Raw genomic sequence first — 22686 nt, 5'->3', positions numbered from 1 at the left:
TAAAGAGGTACGCCTCATCCCTGCAACGTATTTAACATACAACGTTGCATTGTATTGTAGTGTAGTCTCCGAGTTTTAAGACTTTGTTTTAAGTATTTGTTGTATTTCGTCTGCTATGGCAAACCGAAACCTTAAACAGGTAAACATTCAAAACAGTACTTCCCCAAAACCCCCAAATCAGAAGCGCAACACCGATTCTCCAGCAATGGACCGAAGGCCAAACATGGAGGAAGGAGCACAGCCCCATTCTGTGGTTAGTCCAGGCACTAAAAATGATGGAGGCGAATCGACGGAGATGACGCTGGATTTGAAAAGCTTTCGGAGGACTGGAGAAAAAACGTTCACTCAGAGATGTCGGTTGTTCGTTGGTAACTTACCATCCGACATAAATGAAGATGACTTCAAAAAACTATTTGCGAAATATGGCGAGGCCAACGAAGTATTCATCAACCGAGACCGAGGTTTTGGCTTTATTCGGCTGGTAAGGAGACCTCACTTATTTTTCTTCCTGGTATCGACCATATTTTTTAGCTCAGATAACGTTAGAAGCTTGAAGGTGTTCTATGTAGGAAGTTTAGTTTAAGCATTTAGATAATTAACTAGAAATATGAACCGAGCTTATAGAATTACCAGTTTGACGTTACGTTTACGTAAAAAATGTCTATGCCCTGTGTTGTCGAGATATTCATTGAAATTAGCATGCTAACCATCTGGCCCTATCCTGTTTTCATTCATAATAGCATCATAACATCTCATCCTCCCACTCTGTACCGCTAGAAGCGCTAGTGAGTAAATGTAGTGAAGACAGCAAGTATTCCGTCACTAGCACAATTTCACACTGCAGAAATAGTAAAATCCCATTTCAGAGTCAAGTGTTTGTTAATTCGTGGAGAAATGAAATACTCCACTTTTGAACTACAGAGCCTCAATTATTTAATTTACTAACGGACCCATGTATAGCTGTTCTGTAGTTGGTATGAAATAGTACCTTAGTAGCAAGCCTATTTGTTATTATTGATTAGACAATAATGATTAGACTATCAGCTAACTCAAAAGTGACTAAGTTAATGTAACATATTACATGGGTAAAATCAGTGATACTATAGCGACAGGCTAAAGGGGCCTGTTCTGAGCTGGAGATAAATAAAACCTCTGATCAAAAACAAATTGCCTGGCTTTATCTTGTTCAGTTCCACATGTTGAAGGAACACTAATGCTAAGCTTAACAGCCATACTCAAACAAGTGATCTCAACATGCTCAATTGGCCAAAAAGCCGCCAACTTGTGCCAATGGTGTGGGCTCAAATGCAAAAATCTGGGGCCGACGCTGTTGTATCATGGGCTTGATGTCTGGCAACCAACTGGGAAGCTGTCAGATGTACATATTCATTGATTTCCAATTATTTAGCCCCAAACTGCTACAGGGAAATTTCAAACATTGACTTTGACAGCTCTTTGTTTTCACCAGGTTACCTTGCAATGCGATCACGCAACATTTCTTCTGGTTATTTGTCGACCAAATTAATGAAAATATTTAGCTTGCAAGCCGACCGCTAGTCAGGTTTCAATATAGTCCCTTTAATGATTGCCAGGAGTAGCGTTAATGTTATCGCTTGCAAAATATAAGTTTCCAGATCAAATGAAGAATCAGATGTACAGCATTGCAAACAAATGTACGTACACACCTGTACGGATGATAGAAATAATAATAATAATAATTCATATTTATATAGCGCTTTTTTTTTGGACCGACCCATAAACAGTCCCAGCCAATCAATATGATAATGCGGCAGCACAGGGCATGTGTAAATTTAATTGATGATCTCTAATGTCAACTGCCTTTCGCAAAACCAAAATGCGGACTGCACCCTTACGCTATGAATCTTTCAGCACCTCCAGCATCAGCTGTCTGTTCCCATCCTGGCATATGGCCCACTGTTTATCCTGCACGCATTCTGCCTAGTATTCTTCTGATGTACTCTCCCATTTTGATGGTATTTTTATGACTTGGCTGTGTTACAAAATGGGAAATAATAATCTATGCAACCAGTATTTTGACAGCTGATAATTTGTTGCCTTACTATGAACAAAAGGTGTGTGTGTGTGTGTAACCTAGTTCCTCTCATCTGTTATCTTTTAGGAAACAAGGACTCTTGCAGAAATCGCAAAGGCAGAGTTGGACGGTACTGTGCTGAAGAATCGGCCCATTCGCATCCGCTTTGCAACTCACGGTGCTGCTTTGACCGTCCGCAACCTCTCTCCTGTGGTGTCCAATGAGTTGCTGGAGCAGGCCTTTGCCGAGTTTGGCCCAGTAGAGAGGGCCATTGTGCAGGTTGATGATCGTGGCCGCCCGACGGGGAAGGGTTTCGTTGAGTTTGCCAACAAGCCTGCTGCAAGAAAGGCGCTGGACCGCTGCAATGACGGAGCACTGCTTCTTACTACGTAAGAGACAAAGATTGCGATTATACGGATAGATTGGGTCATTGCATTAATGGTCCTTTGATTTAGAACAGTTTTGTTGTTTTGGGCATGAATGATTAAAGATCTTTTTATTTCTTATTAAAGAGCATTTACTGCTCTTCACACAAAGGCAGTTACACCAGACAGCAATTTGTTTTCTAATATCCCTCCTGTGATACCCTTAGGTCACCACGCCCAGTAGTTGTGGAGATGACAGAACAGTTTGATGAAGAAGATGGCCTTCCTGAGAAGTTGTTGCAGAAGTCAGCCCAGTATCATAAGTAGGTTCTCTCGTATAACTTAACTCCCTCTTATCCTTCCCTTTCCAGATAATCTGTCTATTATTTATTGTTACATATATGGTTGTAAAGGCTCCGTATATATGAATGGGTTTGTCTTCCATCAAACTTGTTGGAGTTAGACATTATAATGCAAAATCAATGCTTCATAGTTGGTAGTATCTTAAGGAGTCTAAAAAAACCTCATATCTTGATATGCTGAGGAGAATGAAGTTGTACGATGCATTGTAATGATAGACTTGAAGTATAATGCTTAAGTATCAGTAATTATTTGTAATATCAAAAAAGTGCATACAGCTTTCTGTCCTATATCTAAATAGTTGCATTCAATTGAAGTAAAACATATAAACAAATTGCACACACAGCATCTTAAGTGCAATCAAAGACAAGTTTCCAACATGAAACACAATCCTGGATTTAAAAATTGTGGAGCTGTTATAGCTGCAAAAGGGGGACCAACTCCATATTAAAGTGTATGTATTTGAATACAATGGCATTACAGTCCCTTTTGGTGTAATGGTCAGGCGTCCGAACACTTTTGTCCATATAGTGTGTGTGTATATTTTTTTCTTCTTCATTTTGAAAGAAGAAGCCAAGCACTGTAGTTACACCAGTAGTATTACCTTGTATGATCATATGACTTTGAAATATTAATAAGCAGTGGTGTTATTAGGAATTACATGAGGGGAAGAGAGAGGACTCCATTCTTTCCATTAAAATGCAGTCAGTTTTAATCACAGCTGGTAGCCCGTGCAGCCTACATTATCCATACATTATATTCTGAATGTGCTTATTTCTTAAATCTTGTATAAAATGACATTATATTTTGTATATACTGTAGGGCTGCCACTAACGACTATTTTTCTATCAATTAATCTATAGACTATTTTATCGATTAGTCGATTAATCTAAACGATTAATTTTCCTCCCAAATAAAAAAAAATAAAAAATTTTAGCTCAGTTCATTCATTTTATTTTTACATAATGCAGCCCAAAGCAAAATGTAAACAAAGGCTGACATATTAAAGTGCAAAACTGCAAGTTTAAACTAGTAACTCCCAACATGATAAAAAAAAGAGGACTTGTTATAAGTCAGCAGCGCAACTCCAAAAGAAATGTTATTTCTATTAAACCCCTACAAAAAAGTAAAAGTGCAACATGTTTAAAGTGTAAGTGTGTCCAGCTCAAAATGTAACTCAAATATTAATAACATGTCAGTTAGAAATGTGTATGCAGCACAAAACAAAATGTAAACAAAGGCTGACATATTAAAGTGCAAAACTATGGAGAAGAACAAGAGCAATCCGAGATTTCTGACCTCCAGCAAGGGTTGACGTTGATAGTAAAGCAAGATCTATCTCTCGGGGCGAATGATACACATTGTAGTATGGGTGAGGATTTTGGTTCGTGAAAAATCCCAATGAGGTTATTTGTCTAAACAAGGAATGATGTTTAGACTAATACACGATCTTTCTCTCAATGTCCCAATACGATATTGATCCTAACATGGCCGAGACATGTGCTTCGCGTGACTAACTAAACGTATGTGATACGTTGTCACTGTACGTGATTCCTGAAATGGGATAATGGGGATGTCCCAGGACCAAGATCCACCTCTTGTGAAAATTTCAGAAAGATCCACCCAGTAGTTTCTGAGAAATCTTGTCCACAGACAGACAAATAAATGAATTAATAAACGGCCCCGATCGCATAACCTCCTTGCTGGAGGTAATAATTAGGTGTGATGTTCGAGTATCAAAACAGAGGTAACCAACAGGGAACAGCGCTCAAGACATCCAGGAACATGAACGTGTATGGTAAACCATCCTGTATGCGATGATGCGGGGCTCATGTTTTCAGCAAAAGAGGCTTTATAGCAAGGTTTAGTAATAACGGAGAATGCGTTCACAAGTTTCGGTTTCACGTTCAGCCGTAAGAAAACAGAAACTATGGTCTGCAATGGAAACGCTGATTACACACTATCAGGTCAAGCTTGAAGAGTCATATATTGTGAACAGTACAGAGCTTAACTATCTTGGCACCATGCTATCATCTATTGAACTCAAGAAGCTCATCGAACATTGCCTCCGCTGTTGCAAAGTTTGGAGCACTGAGAAAGGTGCTTAGAGACCACCGCTGCCGCTATGATTTTTCAGAAACTGAAGCGTTGACTGAACGCGACCAGTGACTGGTGCCAAAAAAGACTGACGTCAGGCACGCAGCAATTACGTAGTGATACGGAAGACGCACATTCGTTTCGCACAACTGAAGCGTTTAAGAAATTGAAAAGGTCAATTCATTAAAAAAAAAGATGAATCGACTTAAATTATTGATGCCGACGCATTTTTACCGTTGACTTCGTCGACCACATCGACTTATCGCGGCAGCCCTAATATACTGCCCAGCCCTATGAATGAGGTTTACAACCTATCTTGCCCTGCCTGTCATGTGCCTGATACATGCCACAAGCTTACTTGGTTGTTTTCTTTGCAGGGAGAGAGAGCAGGCTCCGCGTTTTGCTCAGCCCGGCACCTTTGAGTTTGAGTACTCGTCGCGCTGGAAGGCCCTGGACGAGATGGAGAAGCAGCAGCGGGACCAGGTGGACAGGAACATCCGTGAGGCCCGCGAGAAACTGGAGGCTGAGATGGAGGCAGCCAAGCACGAGCACCAGCTTATGATGATGAGACAAGGTAGGTCTGATAGTCTTCACACACACACCAGCGCACAGCAGACATGTGCACTTCACATAGACCCGCTAGTACATCTTCACAAGACACGTCACATAGACCCGCTAGTACATCTTCACAAGACACGTCACATAGACCTGCTAGTACAATCAGCTGAAAATATTTGCGTCATGGGCAACAAACATGCGTGTGTATATTTACACTGAGACACATGCACATATAGGTCAAATCTCTACAAACTTAAGATTTATTAATGTTGTCTTGTGTATTTCGTACCTGCTAGTGCACCTGATATGAATGCAACATTAAATGTCTCTTGTTCTCTCTGTGTCTCTTTACCCAAAGATCTCATGAGGCGACAGGAAGAACTCCGTCGCTTGGAGGAGCTGAGGAACCAGGAGCTGCAGAAGCGCAAACAAATTGAAATGAGGTACAGCTCCATACGCGCACACACACATGCGCGCAAACATACTGATACAGACACAAATACACTGAAGGAGAGGACTGGAAATGCATATTTTTAGCCATTCTCAAAGTACACACTGTTTTTGTGTGTGTGTGTGGGTAGACATGAGGAGGAGAGATGCAGGCGAGAGGCGGAGATGATGCGACACCGTGACCATGACGACATGCGGCGGCAGCAGCAGCAGCAGCAAGATGGCTTCAAGCCCAACTTCATGGACAGCGTGAGTAAAAAAAAAAAATGGCAAGCCTTCGGGCCTGCCCTGCTTTAATGTTGGTTTGTCTGTCGTCTCCTCCAAGAGCGAGCACCAGTAAATATCAGCAAAACAGATTCCTTCTGGCCCTGGTAAGGCAGCTGGCTCCAGGTGGCGTTCTATTTTAAAGAGTGGTGAGATGTTAGGGTTATGTGTCAGATCGCTGGACGTTCTGTATTGGGCAAATAGAAGACCATACATGAAATCAGTTTTCAGTGGCTTATAGTTTTACAACAGACAGTTGAGTTTCTTTTCCATTACTTAATTTTTCAGGCATTATGCCGGTTCTTGGTACCTTTGGATACTATGAGCTACACTTTTTCTTGCTATAACTTATACAAGTACCACATGGTTTGTTTTTCTTTCCAACTGGACAAACCATTTTTCCCCTCCCTGTCCACTAGATCTTAATCTGTATCTTTGTCATTTGAATCTGCATTTTGATGATCTGGTGCTGGCTCTTAATAAACACGTTCTATGAATATCCACATGCATTCTTACAAAGAAAAAACGAGAGCTAGACTTTGCTTAGCTGTACAATTGGATAATCCGATAACGTTGCACAAATGTTGTTGCGCAAGCTAAAAAGAAAGCATTGCATTTGTCCATCAAATGACAGCACTTTAATGTTGTCTCAGGAATTCCTGTAAAGAAGTATATTGGATGTTCACCACTGACAAATATGAGCTTTTAAGAAAGTTCAAAGGTTGTGTGGTTCAGTCACGTAACTGTAAGTTGCGCTTGTGATTGCACTTTTCCAGTACTGTCCTGATCTGTAGCATAGTCTGAATCTAACTTAACTGGATCACTTTTAAAACTGGTATATTCAAAAGTCATAGACAGATAGGTCATTTGTCATGGTACTTCAAGGCTTTAGTCATAATACTCATCTACAATGGTAGCTTTGGGGTTTGTCAGTCTGTCCTGTTTATACTTGCATACATGAGGTGTTGTTGGTGCTATAAGGCGATCAGAATGTCTTTTGTGGTGTTGTTTTCTGTTTGATTGGAAGCAGTCAAATGACTTTGTGCACACCCAAACAGACTGCCAGTCTGACATATCAAGTGAATGCAAATCTATCTAAAAGTTAATAGATTTTCTTGCAGGGTTTGATTGTTCAAATGCTATAGAATTTGGATGGTATTGCAAAGAGTGTGTGGAATTTTCCAGGGTTTTGATAGTTCCAAAGTTCTTTGAATTCTAAATCTTAAAGGTACTTACCTTTGTACCTAGAACTGAATTGACCTATCGCTAAGCCCTGCCCTTCGAACGCAGACGGGCCAATGGCACTTTAGTAACCGCTGCACTCGGACATCTTGAGTTTACAACTCCATAGAATAGCATTAGAGACCGTGATTCTTCAGTTGTTTTATGGGATTTGTTGTAATGTAAGTTGAACAAAAATGGTCACACGATGTGCATGGGATAGATACAACACTGATACGAGGTATCATGCGAGGATAGGCAATGGGGTATATTTTATCTCTTTCCTAAACGAAAACAAGACAGGGCCAAATATCTCCGGTGGATTAAGCTGTGTGGCAGACCACACAGTGAACTCTACGTTCATTAGCTTTCCGACATACTCTTGTTAGGTTGGAATTTCCTTTGCTGAATAAAAGCCTACATGATAAAAGGCATACTCATTATTCACATTATTGTCATTGACAGTACCTGCTTACTTTCACCACTGATATGCTAGGCTTCGGCAAGTTATCTCTGGTAAAAACTAGCTAACGTTAACAAACTAGCTAACTTTGTTTGTTAAAAATCGGCAATTCTTTTAAACGATCGATATGCACAAGTATACATAGGTTTAATAATGGATTAACATGACAACGTGAATGTCACACACGCATGCCGGTAATTCACACCGTTAAAATAACAAGCTAGACAGTTAGGACCATATGGTTAGGACACAGGTTAATGCTAGTTAATAAACGTTAATTGTATCTTTCCCATTCGGTGCATGAACAATGCTGGTATCGGATGTATTTATCTGCAATCACGATGACCGTGAGATGAGGCTTCTCCCTCTTGCATTGAGCTCTGTAAATTCTCGCCTCAAATTTAAGCTTGTTTTCCACCATATCTGTTTTTAAAGTTTATACATATCCCTCCATTGCATAATGAAGTCCCTTTTGTAGGCTACTAGACAAAATCAGGTCCTTTTGTCTTCAAAAGTTGTCTAGAGCCTCTTGGGATAAAGTTTTGACACTGATAGCTGCCATTGTAAACTCTGGTCAGCTCTGATAACTTGTCAGAGTTAGCAACAGTAACTAAGGGGGGCGGGGCTTAGCGATAGGTCAATTGGTGAGGGACGTATACCCAGAAAGCTTCTTCTGAACAGAAGAATGCCCTATCGACACCATTTGAAAGGACAATTTTAGATTTTTGTGTAATCCTAAAAAATGTATTCTCTCCATGTTGAGCATTTAGGTCAAAATTTATTTTTTTTACTCTGGCAAGTAAAAGGGAGTTTGATGTGGGAACATCTGTACCAAGAATATGTAGGGGAATGTTTTTTAGTTGTTAGGAGTATGAACAACGTGTACATTTTGATTGTCAGTTTTCAACATTCAGATGGTTCGGTTCACACCTCGGTTTGGACATCACAATTTGGTACAGGTTTGGTACAACAGCAAAAGCAACCAAAAAACCCAGATGTCTGTTCAAAATAAATGAAAAGAAAACTAGCCATATGCAAGTAATAATTGGATTCACCTAGTGTCGTATTGTCGTATAGTATATGAGAAGTAACCAACTACAAGGTTTCACATTGTAATCGGCGTAATTGACATCATTTGTATGTATCAGTAATATACTACCTTCATGTGTATAATTTTTGTTTCATTGTGCGCCACACATAGATTATATTTAAGAAATGAGACAAGTTTTACTTTCAGTGTGGATATCATTTATTACGCTTACATAATTTTTTGTTCAATTCATACTTTTTATTTAAATGACTAAACAGACAATCACTAAATCAATCGAGTGGCAGTGTGAGCTCTTGCAAACTCGACTTTCAAAAGGACGTGCCTCCTTTTGTCAGTAACCCTTCAATATGCATGGATTTAGGAAGGGGCTTCTATTTTGAAACGCCGTCTCTGTGCCAGACTAACGGCGGAATTAACAGTTGAATGAAACAACCATAGGTAGTTTCATATGACATGTTCGAACACACTTCACAAGTTCACAATTGAACACAGTGCAGAATAACATGATGTGCAATTTTCAAACAGTTATAAATCCAGCTATGCGGTGAATATCATTGTCAAGCAGATGTCCTTTATCAAGAGAACTTCAGCTTGGCTGTCAATCCTATCTAATTATGGTCCAAACAAATGGGGCATGAACCCGTGGCAGTGAGTTTGACAGATTGTGCATAACCTTATGCCACCATCAGGAGCCCTGACCTTCAAGGCTTGTTTTCCGCTATTTTATGTGCAATTTATGCAGTAGGAAAACAGCTTGTTCAGCATTTTTAAAGAATTGCATTGAATCCCACAAATGCAGAATCGTGACAAACTGGACGGGTATGTTATGTTCTGTGTGTCGCTCCTCTCTCCCCCCTCCTTGTTGCATAGATATGGAAAGCAGTTTTAACTGGATCAGATTCAAGAGTATTTTGTTAGATGAACAGAACCCATATTTTACACGCCAGAGTGACTGAGTAACCGCCATCATACACCCGCCCACACAACAATCTGCACACCATTGGGGGTTGGCAGGTGCTAATTTTTGCGCCCTGTTTAGCATATAAGTCATCTGAACACAGATGTGACCCACATGGTGTCTCGTTTCCAGGTGGAACTCTTCACTGCTTGTGAAATTTGGTTCGTCTGCGTTATGTTCATCAATCTTCACACGTAGGCTATTCTGCATCCGTACGACTGCATGCACTAAACCGTAACGTCTGTACCGTGACGGTTCAGGATGAATACATGTACCGTTACACTCCTAATCCTGTAACAAACCCTCCTCATCAAGACCCTGTTCTATAGGGCAATATCATGCTTTGGTTGTGTAAATCATTCTAAAGACTTTACAGCTGATGTCACGTGTCTACCTTTTAAATGTTCTTACACCAGATAGGCTTGTGTTTATTATAAGATTCAAATCATGCCACAGTTGCATTCTTTTGCCTGTTACGTCCATTTAAAATGTTGTGCTTTCATCTATAAATCCACTAATCTATGTGCAGAATATGGTTGCCTTTGTTGGCCCGTTCACGATCGCATATTCAGAAGTGAATGCAAAGTTGATGTAGAATAATGGAACATGACTTTGTTGGAGGTCGGGGTGCATTTAATCTTCTCGTGAGATAAATAGCATGTGATGTGTATCCTCATTTTGAAAGTGTACCTGTTTGGTAGTGTGTGTGTGTGTGTGTGTGTGTGTAGCAGTGTGTTTGTATGTGTGTTGCTGGCATGTCTTCTCTTCCTCCAGGATTTTGATGGAAACGTCTCATAATCTGCGCTAACTATGTGGCAGTGCACTCATTAAAAGAAGCATGTGCAAACTGAAGGATACTGCCCACAAAAGGGCCAGACTGCACTGAGCAGTTGTTCACTTGACGACTTTACTTTGTCCTTTTTTACCGGCACAATCCTGTAATGTAGGTTGTGCTTGTCATAAGTTCCACATGCAAGGCATTCCTTTGAATGCACTCGAGGGTACTAATCGGTACATATGTTAGGATGAAAAAAACCCTCTCTCTCTCTCCAAGAACCTTAACCTTAACCTTAACTTAACCTTAACCGATGCGGAGGCTACTATCTAAGGTGCCAACATCGGCATGGGGTTTCAGTGTCTTGCTCAATGACACTTGGTGAGAAGTAGTCGGGATCGAACTAGCAACCTTCCGGTTGCTGAACGACTCCCCTACCTCCTGGATCGCTATCGCCCCTGAACTCCTATTGATTTAGTGTTATACCCCTCACAGAATAAGGGACATTTTCTATTGCTCATTTTATTGCTGTGTTATGTCAGTTATTATTTTGCGAGTCACTTCAAAATGAAATAAAAATGTCTGCTAAATATTAAGAATCAAAACGAAGCAAAAGCTATTCGCTACAGGGGCAGCTTCGACTGAATCAGTAGCTCTCCTCTCTTCCGACCGGTCTGTTCTTTTCAATACCCCTTTCCAGATTGACAGGTTGCTGATATTGGAAATAGTCTTAACATTTAATAATGTTTATAGAATTCCTCACAAATCTTTGTACCACAAATACTTTATGACCTGATAGTTTTATCCTCTCGTGCATTTTGGTGAACATGTGATGCTAAGATTCAGTAAGAATCCAATCAAGGCATTGATCCACTAAAGATCACCTTTAGCCAGTGTCTTTAAATGGCTTGATTGTTTTCCCTAATATTTCTTTCCTGTTACAAAGCAATACTGTTTACAAAAAACAAACATTCAAATAACCTCAAAAAAAATTTGCTCTATCTCTATTGTCTTTCTTTCTCCTGGAACCTGTCTTTCTTGTTTAAATTATTTTCGAATGTGGAGCCTGTTTGTCTCTGCATGCTGTTTTTATAGGTTAGCGTAGTAGTGAAATCATTTGTTTTAATTGTTGACCTATGACCTTTGTGCTTCTTTAGCGTATGTAAATGCTATGCCTGGAAATGCACATTTGATATCTTTAGGGCTCTAATAATAGCAATAGTAATAGTGTTTACTGTATTTACTCTAAACATCCCAATCAAACTGCATTATAAACGTCATATCTACATTTTGCTTAGACAGTATATTAAGTAGCCTATATAAACTTGTGTGATCGTATCCTCTGTCGTACAATGTCAGACAATGGCATAAAAGCATACTCGTGGTTGCCTTAAATGCATTCTTAAATGTTTTTTTTTAAATACTGTAGCTTTGAGGTCATGTTTTTTGCATGCAATAATGTGTTTTTGATGTTGATGTATAATTATGTGATTGCCTCTTTTCTCCTGCTGTTACCGCGTGGAGAGACTCCATAGACATCCTGAGACCCGCTGGGAAAGTCATTCAGATCTCACCAAAGGCAACTCTCAGCCACAAGTCTATCGATACAGTGCCTACGTCCAATTTTTTTGTTTGTTATACTCGTGCATCTCCAGTTTTTCATCAGTGTTTTATCACTGATACACGTTCTTAGAGTTCAAAAGCCTTTAGTGACTTGTGGTCATTTCCATTGAAAATGGTATTGGCAGCATGTAAGATTCAGAACCTTTTGAAGCGGCGATCATAGCGAACTGCTATATGAACAGCATCTCTTTTTGGACGACCCTAGAGTTTTGTTGTGTAATTGATGGATAGCTGTGTACATGTGCTTTTGTTTACAAGCTGAAGGATTTGAAAGCGACTAAGGCGATGTGTTACAAGTCTGGCTGGTTACAAGTCGATTCAATTTGTCAACAAATGCACATTTGTAACGTTACAAATTGGTTTGGCAGAATCATTCCATACAGCTTAGAAAGTATGCTAAGACAACTTAAGCAGAACAATAAACATGTAACTATAATGTATGAATATTGTGGGAAGTTTAAGGGCTACAAACAGCTGGCCAACCTTATGAAAGCTTTATTCCCCCTAATATGAAGTGATACAAACTTGAGTGGCTAGTGAATTAACTTAGCTAGATAACAACCGATTGTAAGGGGACTAATTAGTCGTACCGAACATAGCTTATGGCCGTTTTACTCCAAGACTAGTTAGCCAATAGCTTTACTTACACAGCCAACCAGGAAGCTTGTGAGCGGAACAAGACGGCAAAGGGAATGGCAAGTTTGCCTCTTTTTAAGTAGTTAGCTGATGTCCTTATTTTTTTATGTATGGTTATTCCCATAAATTCTCGCTAGTTTTTGTCCCATCCCAAATACATAAAGACCTACGGGCGACAAGGACACCCAGCCTGAAACAGATGTCTCAATCTTTACTACATGACCATGTACCATCTAAATGAATTTGAAGCAAATCTTTCCATTTAGATGCTTTTAATACCTTTCTTCCGCCAAGTCCATAATTAGGTATATTTTACTTTTTTGGTATAGGTTAGCACTTCAGTTTGAAAAACATTCAACAGCGTAGTTCTAGTGAGCTTTATCATTCAGTCTTAGTTCTAACTAATTCATTTAGCTAATTGTAACGATTGCTGCAGCAAAATTACACAGGCCCCAAATGCTGCAGTTGAAAAAGAGAAGTCTTTACACTGATCTACATTTTTTTATTTCTGATCAGTGTTAATTACACTAGCTCGATAGTGTGTTGTGATTCTCATGCAGTTATATCAACGCTGACGCTCAGAACATATTCCCATTTTCAGTTGTGGGCTTTTTTTTACACCCCAGTGTTAGTGAGGTTTAAACTGATGTTCACATATGGAAATCATGTGACATATGTAACATTATCTTGAACTTAGTTAAACTTACAAAAAAGCCCTCCGTTCTTGTCGAACATCCCCTGCGGGATTTTGTTCAAGTACATACCAGTAGGAGACCTTTATACAACAAAGCATATAACTGTATATTCTAATGAATACTTTTAAATCTTTTAATTTGGTTTATTTTAATTCAGCAGATTATCCATGACTAGTACAAATGTCAAGAAAACAAAACTATAATTGGTGTCAAAATCTGAATTCTATAGATTGTGAGACCCTTGAACAAATTTAGACAAGGCTCCATTAAGACCGCAATGTATCATTAAAAGCTGTAGCTTAAACATTTTTTGTGTCTCAAGGCATCATATTCTGCCTCTGGTTCCTGAAGATTAATGCAGATTATAAATAAAGATACAGTACGGCAGTGCAGGTGTCACAAATACTGTATTTCTATGTTCACCAAATCCTCTATGCTGGGGGAACAGATGGAACAGACGGCAAGAATGAGAATACCTGGCTAAGAACTAATGTTGTGATTGGCATTCAAACTACATTTTCACCCCTCAAGAAACTAGTTGTTGGTGAATAAATTGACTGACGGCTCAATTTGATGCATTTATTTAGATTGTGGTCTTGGAGCCAAAAGTCAGTAAACATTTGTTCAGGCTAATTATTTAATCACCTCCTTAAGGGGTTAATGAATCTGATCAAATTTGAGTATTTTTAGGGCGACTAAAAATGCTCCGTTTCTGTTTAATTTGGTGTCTGTGAATGTTTGTTTGTTTCTTTGTGAAATTGTGTTTTTTAGGTGCACACTAAATATGTGTGAATGGGCCAGTTGAGTGTGTTTGTGTGTTGACGTTTTATGGGGGGGGGGATTTGCGTGCGTGTGAGTGAGATCATGTACGTATGTATTATTCTAACATGAATTTATCCTGTGTTACTCTTCTTGATCAGGTAAGTTACCTAGAGCCTTAGCCAATTGTAAAACAAGCATACGAGAAGGCATATTCACTCCTGGATGATAGAAACATGTTGATTGGCATCTCTGAAATCTTTCCCAAATTTGCCTAGATAAATAGCAGTATTAATGAATTCTGAGTGATTGGGCGTATGTAGTCCCATTCCACAGCAGACATACATGTTAAAAATGACTTGCCTACTTATGTTTGTATACAATGTATGTTTGCTTACCTCCAATAACTGATAGAGAGTGGTTGGACTTCACCTGTGTGCATTCCACCAGTATGCTATGTACTTAAGACAGTACATTTGTAGTTAGTTTGTTTGGCAAGTCCTTATTCATTAACAAAGTCAGACAGGAAATGCAAATAGCATAAATTAGAACTGTAGTCATCTAATGTATTCTGTCTGTTTGTATCTGTATAATTATTGTACATAATGTAGATGTACCTAAGCTGGATTGAAAGTTTTTTTTTAATTGTTGCAATTATTTTGTGATATTTGAGTGTGATCTTTTTTTTGCTTGCATGTGTTCTAGGGCACATAACTGGAGAGAAGGGTGTGTGTGTGTGTGTGTGTGTGTGTGTGTGTGTGTGTGTGGTGTCATTGGCTAGGGCTTTGGGGATGTGATCAATTTAAGTGTTTGTGTTAATTTGTGCGAATGTGTTTAAACTAACCAACAAGAGGTGCTTTGCTTACGGAATGTGTGGTTGTAAAAAAAAATTGTCATATCACACTTTCAATCTCCCCTTGGGTCTGTGCTCTTCTGAAGAATTCATTATAAGGAACGATCTGCAAAGCAGAATGTGATATTCAGGTCACATGTCATTGTGGCTTGTCAATGTACAGATTAGCTTTTCTTTCAGCTTGAAACCACCTCAGTCACCTCCTTTGTTGGAAAATACAACGGTTTAGGGGGTTTTGTTGGGTGCTGTTTATTGTAGGCACAGTACTTAATAATCATGCGAAAGTGCTTTGGTTCGCTCAGTCACCCTGAGAACCTTTATTATTACTTTATTATTATTATTATTATGGGTAGTGGACACATTTGTGTGTGAATGGATGAATGCAAGACACATTGGAGACATATTTATGTCAATGTGTTAATTGAAGAACAAGAATGACAAATGTCCCTATTTTGTGGTTTCTCAGGATTGGGGTGTATGAATCCAGCCAGCATTAGGGGCCGATTAAGCCCAGCTGTTTGGGCCTTTATCATGTTTGTAGACATCAGGAGGTGTTGGACTTGAAACAATATGATTGCTACTGATGACTCCAAACATTTTGTCACTTCATCTGTTCTATATACCATAGAATACTGTACATTTTTGTTTTTTGACCCTCCAGATAACATTTTCTGAATAGTTTCAAATGGCCACCAACCAAATACTATGCACGTACTTGTAGATGTTATTAATTAGGACTTATGATGTGGCAAATATTGAAAATGTATGTTGGCCTTAAATTGTATTGGAATTTTAATGCAAATGTTTTCATTGGAACAGGAAGTGAGTGTGAAAATTAGTCCTAGACTAAGATATAATTGCACTTGAAGGTTCATTTGAGTGCATGACGCCGTGACAACCTACTTTTACTGTAACACAACTTCATCATTTTAACTGCAATCCTTACCGTTTGCACACCTTTTCTTCACTTCCAGAGGGAACAGGAAATGAGAATGAGTGAAATGGGCCCTCGTGGAGGAATTAATATGGGAGGTAGGGTCAAAATCATGGTACTAAAGGGGAGAGGCTGGGTGAGGCACCCTGGTTATTTTGACAATACAAGTAAGGATGCATTTGGGACTGCACATCACCTGAAGGAATTGTGTACACAGAATGGATTGGGACTAAGATTGAGCTTGGTGATGGGCGTGCTGTCAGTCAACTGTGTGTGTGTGTGTGTGTCTGTGTGTGTGTCTGTGTGTGAGTCTATGACCATATGAATGTGAAGCAGGGGATGGCCTCATTTGTTGATGGTGGCCTTCAAACAATCCTTGTCTGGGTTTGTCTACATCTTTAAGAAATAACCTCTTGTGTTCTCCTTCCCTTTCCATGTTGAGTTTCTGCGGCTAAAACCGATAATCCAAAATATTGTAATGGACGTATGCTGTCAACAATACAGAAATTAATTTATACAACATTTTATCTGAAGAGACGTGAAGGGGTTTTGCAAACATTTATTATTTTTTGCAGTGTGCTTGCTAAATGCTTGGTCAGTTTTGGTCAATACATTCAAAAGCAAATGTTCTTTCCTTTTACCTTGAGGTGTCAGTTTCATCACCTCGATTCCTCATGTTGCAGTGCCCGTTTTTGTATTTTCGTTTTTTAGCTTGTTTTTGTTTGAAAGTGATTACACACTTGATGGCTTAACCATAAGGTTCCGTTACATTTAACTTATTCTTAAGATGCTTCCTCAATTATTATTCATGATTACTGTCTGGCTCTTCAAATGCACTTTCATCAGCAGACGGCGCCAAAATCTGTTTTCTCCTAAAGCGCATTTTGCAGAGAGCTTGGTCTTATTCGTTTTATAGGTTAATAATGACGTAAATGATAATTCAGTGATTCATTACGTTTAGTGTTAGGGTTTTTACTGTAGTGGGGTTCAGCGCAGTGCCTTTCTTAATGCACTTTCTTTTGTTTTGTAAATTGATACAATCATTATGAAATCAGAATATACATTTTTCAGCAGAAAACGTAAAGAAAAATGTCTTGTTAATGTCTCTGGCAGATACACCAGTGTTATTTTTATTTTGGTCTGGGATGGGTCTCTGTACAGCAGTTGTGGTGTGATAAATTCACAAAACCACTCCAATACGTGGCTGTTTGATTGATTGATGGATTGACTTATTAAGCTGTCTTTGTGTCGTAAAAAAAAAAAAAACCTACCTATTTCTCAGTAAATGCAAAAAAGTTTTAGAATGGGTTGAAATCTTTTCTTGCCAGAAGATGATATGCTGATCGTTCTCTTTCCTCCCTGTACCTCTCCTCTCCTCTTCAGTATCTTTGCCATCGTAACACTAAAAAAAAGTGCTGTGCAGTCTCAAAAGCAACAAAAGCAATTGGGTGATATTGAGTGGATTGTTGTGCAACACCATCATCAGTAAATCTAATCTATATTGGGATGCCTCACTCAGCCTGTCCAGTGTCTTGAACACACTCTTGTAATGCATTTTTCTCACATGGTTTCTGATGACTGATTCCTGCTTTCTCTTGAATTGGTGGCCATGGTACACTCCAAGTCAAAACACATGATGCGTTGCTTTGCGTAGATGCTTATAACTCTGGTGCAGCAGCTGGTGGTAACCAGGCTCCCTCTCAAATGCTGGGTATGGGGATGCCAGGCCGGGGTGGAGCCATTGGCCCTGAGGGGACACCATTGATGCCTGATAATGGAGTGATGGTAAAGTATTTGTGTACATATTTTGCTCTGTAAAACCAGTTATTTTATGCAGTTTTGTACTGTATGTCAGTGGTTGACTCTGCCAGATTTGCGTGTGTGTGTGTGTGTGTGTGTGTGTGTGTGTGTGTGTGTGTGTGTGTGTGTGTGTACACCTCGTGCCAAATTGATGATAACAGCTTAATGTCCATCTGAAGTAATCGGCAAATCAGTCCTGAGTAGGAGATCTTGACTTGAACACTTGACTTCAGAAATCACTTTTCTGTTATTTCAAGCTATAATAGCTCTTAAAGAGTTAAAATTACAATTCAAATGCATTACAAATTTCTACCAACAACCCAATTTAGGTAATTTGACAAAATGATTTCAACATAGACAGCTAGTCAGCTACATGATGTTTTCGTTAAGTGCAACTTGGCTTACCATAAAAAACTAAATGTTATGTACAATCGTAAATTATAACAGTATAAATAGGTTATATGATGAATTACTTAAAAAGTAACTGGATTATCTTGTCAATGTACAAAGTAGAAACTAGAAACAAAAGCGGCTTGGTTTCTTAATCCTGTCCGAATGCAGTATATGTAAAGAAAACAAATGATTCAGGTGTATATGCAAGTCTCACACTCTTTATCTTGGGTACTTTTTTAAGACTGATTGTTGAAGAGGTACATACTCCTCCAGTGGCAAGAATATGTACTGCATGGCTCAGAATTTCACATTGTTTTGAATGAACGTATTCAGTATTTGGAATAGAAACAATGAGAACATTTGAAAGTAGTGTTTTTGCCTTAGCTCACAAAATTGTTAGAAAAATATAGTAATATTCAAATCTTCATTAAACAAAAGAGTACTTATTAAAGTTCATTATTAATGGGTAATCTGGTTTTAGACATAAACAGCGTGATCATTAAATGGATTAAAACGATATACATTTTTGAAATCATATTTTAATGTGACATTTGTGCGCGTGTGTGTGTGTGTGTGTGTGTGTGTGTGTGTTCAGTATATTTTTATATGTTTTGTGTTCACCAAGACGCAAGTGAGAAAATGGCAGTTTCAAAATTGGAGATGTGAAATATATCCATAGCATGTTCTTAACCACAGTGCATCTTGAGGAGTCATTTATCAACATTGCATTAAAAGTAAAATGAAGCCTGTTGTCACCTGAAAAACTACTTTCTGTTAGCATCATAGTTTGTGCTGTTTTTGGAATGGGAGACAAGACAGCATGCTGCTTTGACATAAAATATTTCTACGCTATGCCTCAAACCAATTTGGAAAATAGAGATGTTTATATCATAATGCTGCTAAAATTACCAAAGATTCTCACCCCATACCTCAAGGATCTACCCTATAGAAACACAAATGATCACGTATTGTAGCCAGTTTTGGGGTTGCAACTGCACTCTACCATAAGTAGTGTGTTTTCTTAAAATGTTTGCTGTACATGTTCCACACAAGAGGGCCCTTCTGGGTGTTGGCGACAATCGTGCTGGCAAGATGGTACTAAGAAAACAAATCACATGATCTACATTTACCTCCATATTTGGGGGATCTGTAAGAACTTTGTGTAAAAGTTGAGCAGTCAGCCACTTGCATAATTTACTTGCCATTTTATGCACAGTATATAGGTACATGTCCACATGCAGTCTTGACAAATGACTCCTCTGTTGTGTTTGCAAAGAACTATAGATTATTTATTTTTTTTCAGCATTAGTGGTGTGGAAACATTCCAGACTTTTGGTTGTCACTAAACCATGATAACAAATTTGGTTATTTCACATTACCTTTTAAGTCAAGCTCCTATTAACTTTGTAGTCCGTAAAGTATGTTAAGCACCACTGATGTATGTTAAGCCCTCAGATTTCTTTAATTTGTCTACCCGTGTGACTCCAGGGAAACCTCATGTTCTTGTAACTAATTGAATGATTGATCTTTTCTTCCCTTGATTACTTCTGATGGTGACGCCGCTCATCCTCAACACTTGGAAACCTCTTTCTTTATACAAACAAACTGGACCCCCAACCCTGCAAACCATATATCATGACCATTTGGAATTCCCCCTGTATTTGTAACCATATCGACGATCACAAAATCAAACGATTGGACCCTGGCTCGCACTCCTAAATGTAGCGCAATGAGAGATACCCCCAGGGTGGTCCTCCTCAGATGGTGCCCCCCATGGGCGGGCGACCAGGGGTCGAATCCCCCCTGCAGCAGCAGCAGCAAGCAGTGGTTGGAGGGGCTGGGGCAATAGGTGGAGTTGGTGTTGGGATCGGGGTCGGGGTTGGGGGACCAGGTGCTTTTGGCAGAGGAAGCCCAGTTGGAGGCAACTTCGATGGCCCCAACAACAAGCGCCGTAGATTTTAAATTTGATAGATACTGCCCCAAAGTTTTTTCCCTTTTTATTTTTTAAATTCTTGTATATACCCATGATTAGTCATGTCAGAGGGGGGGACATGGCGTCATACTCAACTGTGGTTTTGCTGTCCTGCTGCAGTATTTCAAGCGTAGCCCATGTGAAACAGTTTTTGTTTGCTTCTTTATGTGCATCAGGAAGTTTAGCCATAAGCATGAGCACCGTGAGCCACCCTAGCAACCCACCCTAGCAACCCTATGTCATTTTGAAGTGCTCTGGAGCCACCAGCGACATCTGTGAACACGTTTTACTATTGATGAAGCCCGCTTTTATATGCTGTGATGTACAGTACTCTTGGTTTTCCCCTATACTGTGATGTTTTTTGTTGTTACATTAGGCTTACTGTGTTGCTTGACTTGCATGCTAGATTACAGTTGAAATGAAATGCATCTTGTTCAGTTCGGTGGTATGTTCAATAAACCCATTTTCAAATGTGTGCTCTGCACTGCTATTTGCCAAATATCTCCTGGAAGCTGGAAACTTTCTCTAGCATCTGCTATCAATTGTTTCTCGCCATGTCAGAATGGCATGTCGACATGAAAGTTACTTGGTTCATTTTTGCCTTTTGAATGTCTTTGAGGTGTGTGAGAGCGTTACGCAAGAGGTTTTACTCACTTGCTTCTAATACAACCATTGCTGTCAGAAAGTCACCTTGATGCCTACATCAATCTCCTGATAATGACATGAATGAGAGGTAGTCCTAATATATGCAGTTAAACAGGACTGACTAGTTTTCAAGATTTATTGTCATATGCTTTGTGGACTTTCCCTGTGGAATTTATCGATGCCTTGAACAAATACTGAGTGTTGTTGTAGGAAGATCAGGATCTAACTTTTTTTTTAAACTTATGTAGCTGATTTAACAACCCTGAACATCCTGCGGTTGACTTTATTAATCCCAAAGGTCAAAGCCTCTGGTTTTAGTGTAATACTACTTTTTTTGTCTTCCTGTTTTTTTATTTATGATCATTTATGCAACACACTACGAGCTCACACAACACGTTTACACTTGCTGAATATTTCCCAGTCGGGCTTCAAAGCCAACATTTAATTGGTTCCATGATTTTTGTATTCAGCAAAAGAGCAGTGTTTCAGTAGATCCAAATCTCCTTGGTGTTGGGTACGCAGTATGTTGGGCAGGCAATAGTCCGCTGATCTCAGCACGTAATAGGCACATAATTATAATTTATAACAAATAATCGCACTCTCTGATGTTAAGGCTATGGAGATATTACATTTGACAGAGACATCAATTATAATGCAGCAGTGAAAAATATTTAAACTTTGAAGAGCAGGAGTGAAGTGACAAACATTCAAACCCTGTGGGTACATGTTGGCTGGTTGACATGACATGCACGTCATTCAGAGATCCCTACAAATATGCTGTTTGAAGCTGCTCAAAGTCCAAAAATGAATCATTGGGAAGAATGTATTATCTCATCTCATCCACCATCACAGATATGTAAATCTCAAAGCACATCATAGCTGTTTTATAGTCTTACTCAGTACTACGTTTTGTAAACAGTCCCACTGTGGTAACAGATCAGTTGCATTCATGCAATTCCAGGCAAAATAGCCCAGCCTGGCTTTGAAATGCTCTTATCAGTATCACATTTTTGCTTACTGCTTTTGGACATGTTTCATCGCAGTGTCTTTTTAACACCCCATTGTTGAAGAACGTGTTGATCTTGCATTGGACTGATTCTTGTATTTCAGTTGAGTACACACAGTACAATCCTGTTTAGATTATGTTCTTTTGAGATTCCTTCAGTTTATGGCTCAAAAGTCCCACATGTTGAAGGGTCTCGTCCAGAAAGCTCACTTTCTCTATGCAATTTTGTGTGCACCTTGCAGAACCTGTGGGAACTTGACAGGATGGCTTTATGACACTAACAAATCATGCCACTCCCACTTTTGAAATGGTTTTGAAATTATTTGTTTCTTAAAAATATATTTAATTAAAATTCCATACCTGCAAAGCTGACAATACTACTAATATAATAGGTTTGGAGTTTAATTTCTCTTTTCTACAGTAAACATATGACGCCAGGAAGGTAAGGGGACACCAAAATCTTTGTCAGACCTAGATAGAGCTCCTGTAACCTTTGCAAACCAATTCAGAATATCTATGGCTTTGTACCGTGTGTGGGTGTGGGTGGGGGTGTGTGTGTGTGTGTGTGTGTGTGTGTGTGTGTGTGTGTGTGTGTGTCCAGAGACCTGCAACTGTTTGTCTGTATGGTCAATAAATACCTACAGAATGCTTTTGGCGTTGCCCTGCAAAAATGGTGACATGGCCAACAAAGTATACTGACTGCTGTTGTATTAAATGTAGACGGGAAGGACATGTTTGCACTGTAAGGAAAAATG

General features: G+C 39.2%; 1 protein-coding gene across 1 annotated transcript; it reads left to right on the top strand.

The window, feature by feature from the left end:
• Positions 1-8: 8 nt before the first annotated feature.
• On the top strand, positions 9-20735 carry pspc1 (paraspeckle component 1). Its single transcript, XM_080834101.1, has 9 exons — positions 9-481; positions 2141-2442; positions 2646-2741; positions 5253-5449; positions 5792-5876; positions 6015-6132; positions 16156-16213; positions 17770-17900; positions 20034-20735. Exons 1-9 carry the CDS (start codon positions 116-118, stop codon positions 20268-20270), a joined length of 1590 nt encoding a protein of 529 aa, XP_080690227.1. The 5' UTR covers positions 9-115; the 3' UTR covers positions 20271-20735.
• The last annotated feature ends 1951 nt before the right edge of the window (positions 20736-22686 follow it).

This window comes from Sprattus sprattus, assembly GCF_963457725.1.
Source record: "Sprattus sprattus genome assembly, chromosome: 3".
Lineage (NCBI taxonomy): Eukaryota > Metazoa > Chordata > Actinopteri > Clupeiformes > Clupeidae > Sprattus > Sprattus sprattus.
The sequence above is the reverse complement of the archived record's forward strand: the minus strand, read 5'-3'. Positions and strand labels throughout refer to the sequence as shown.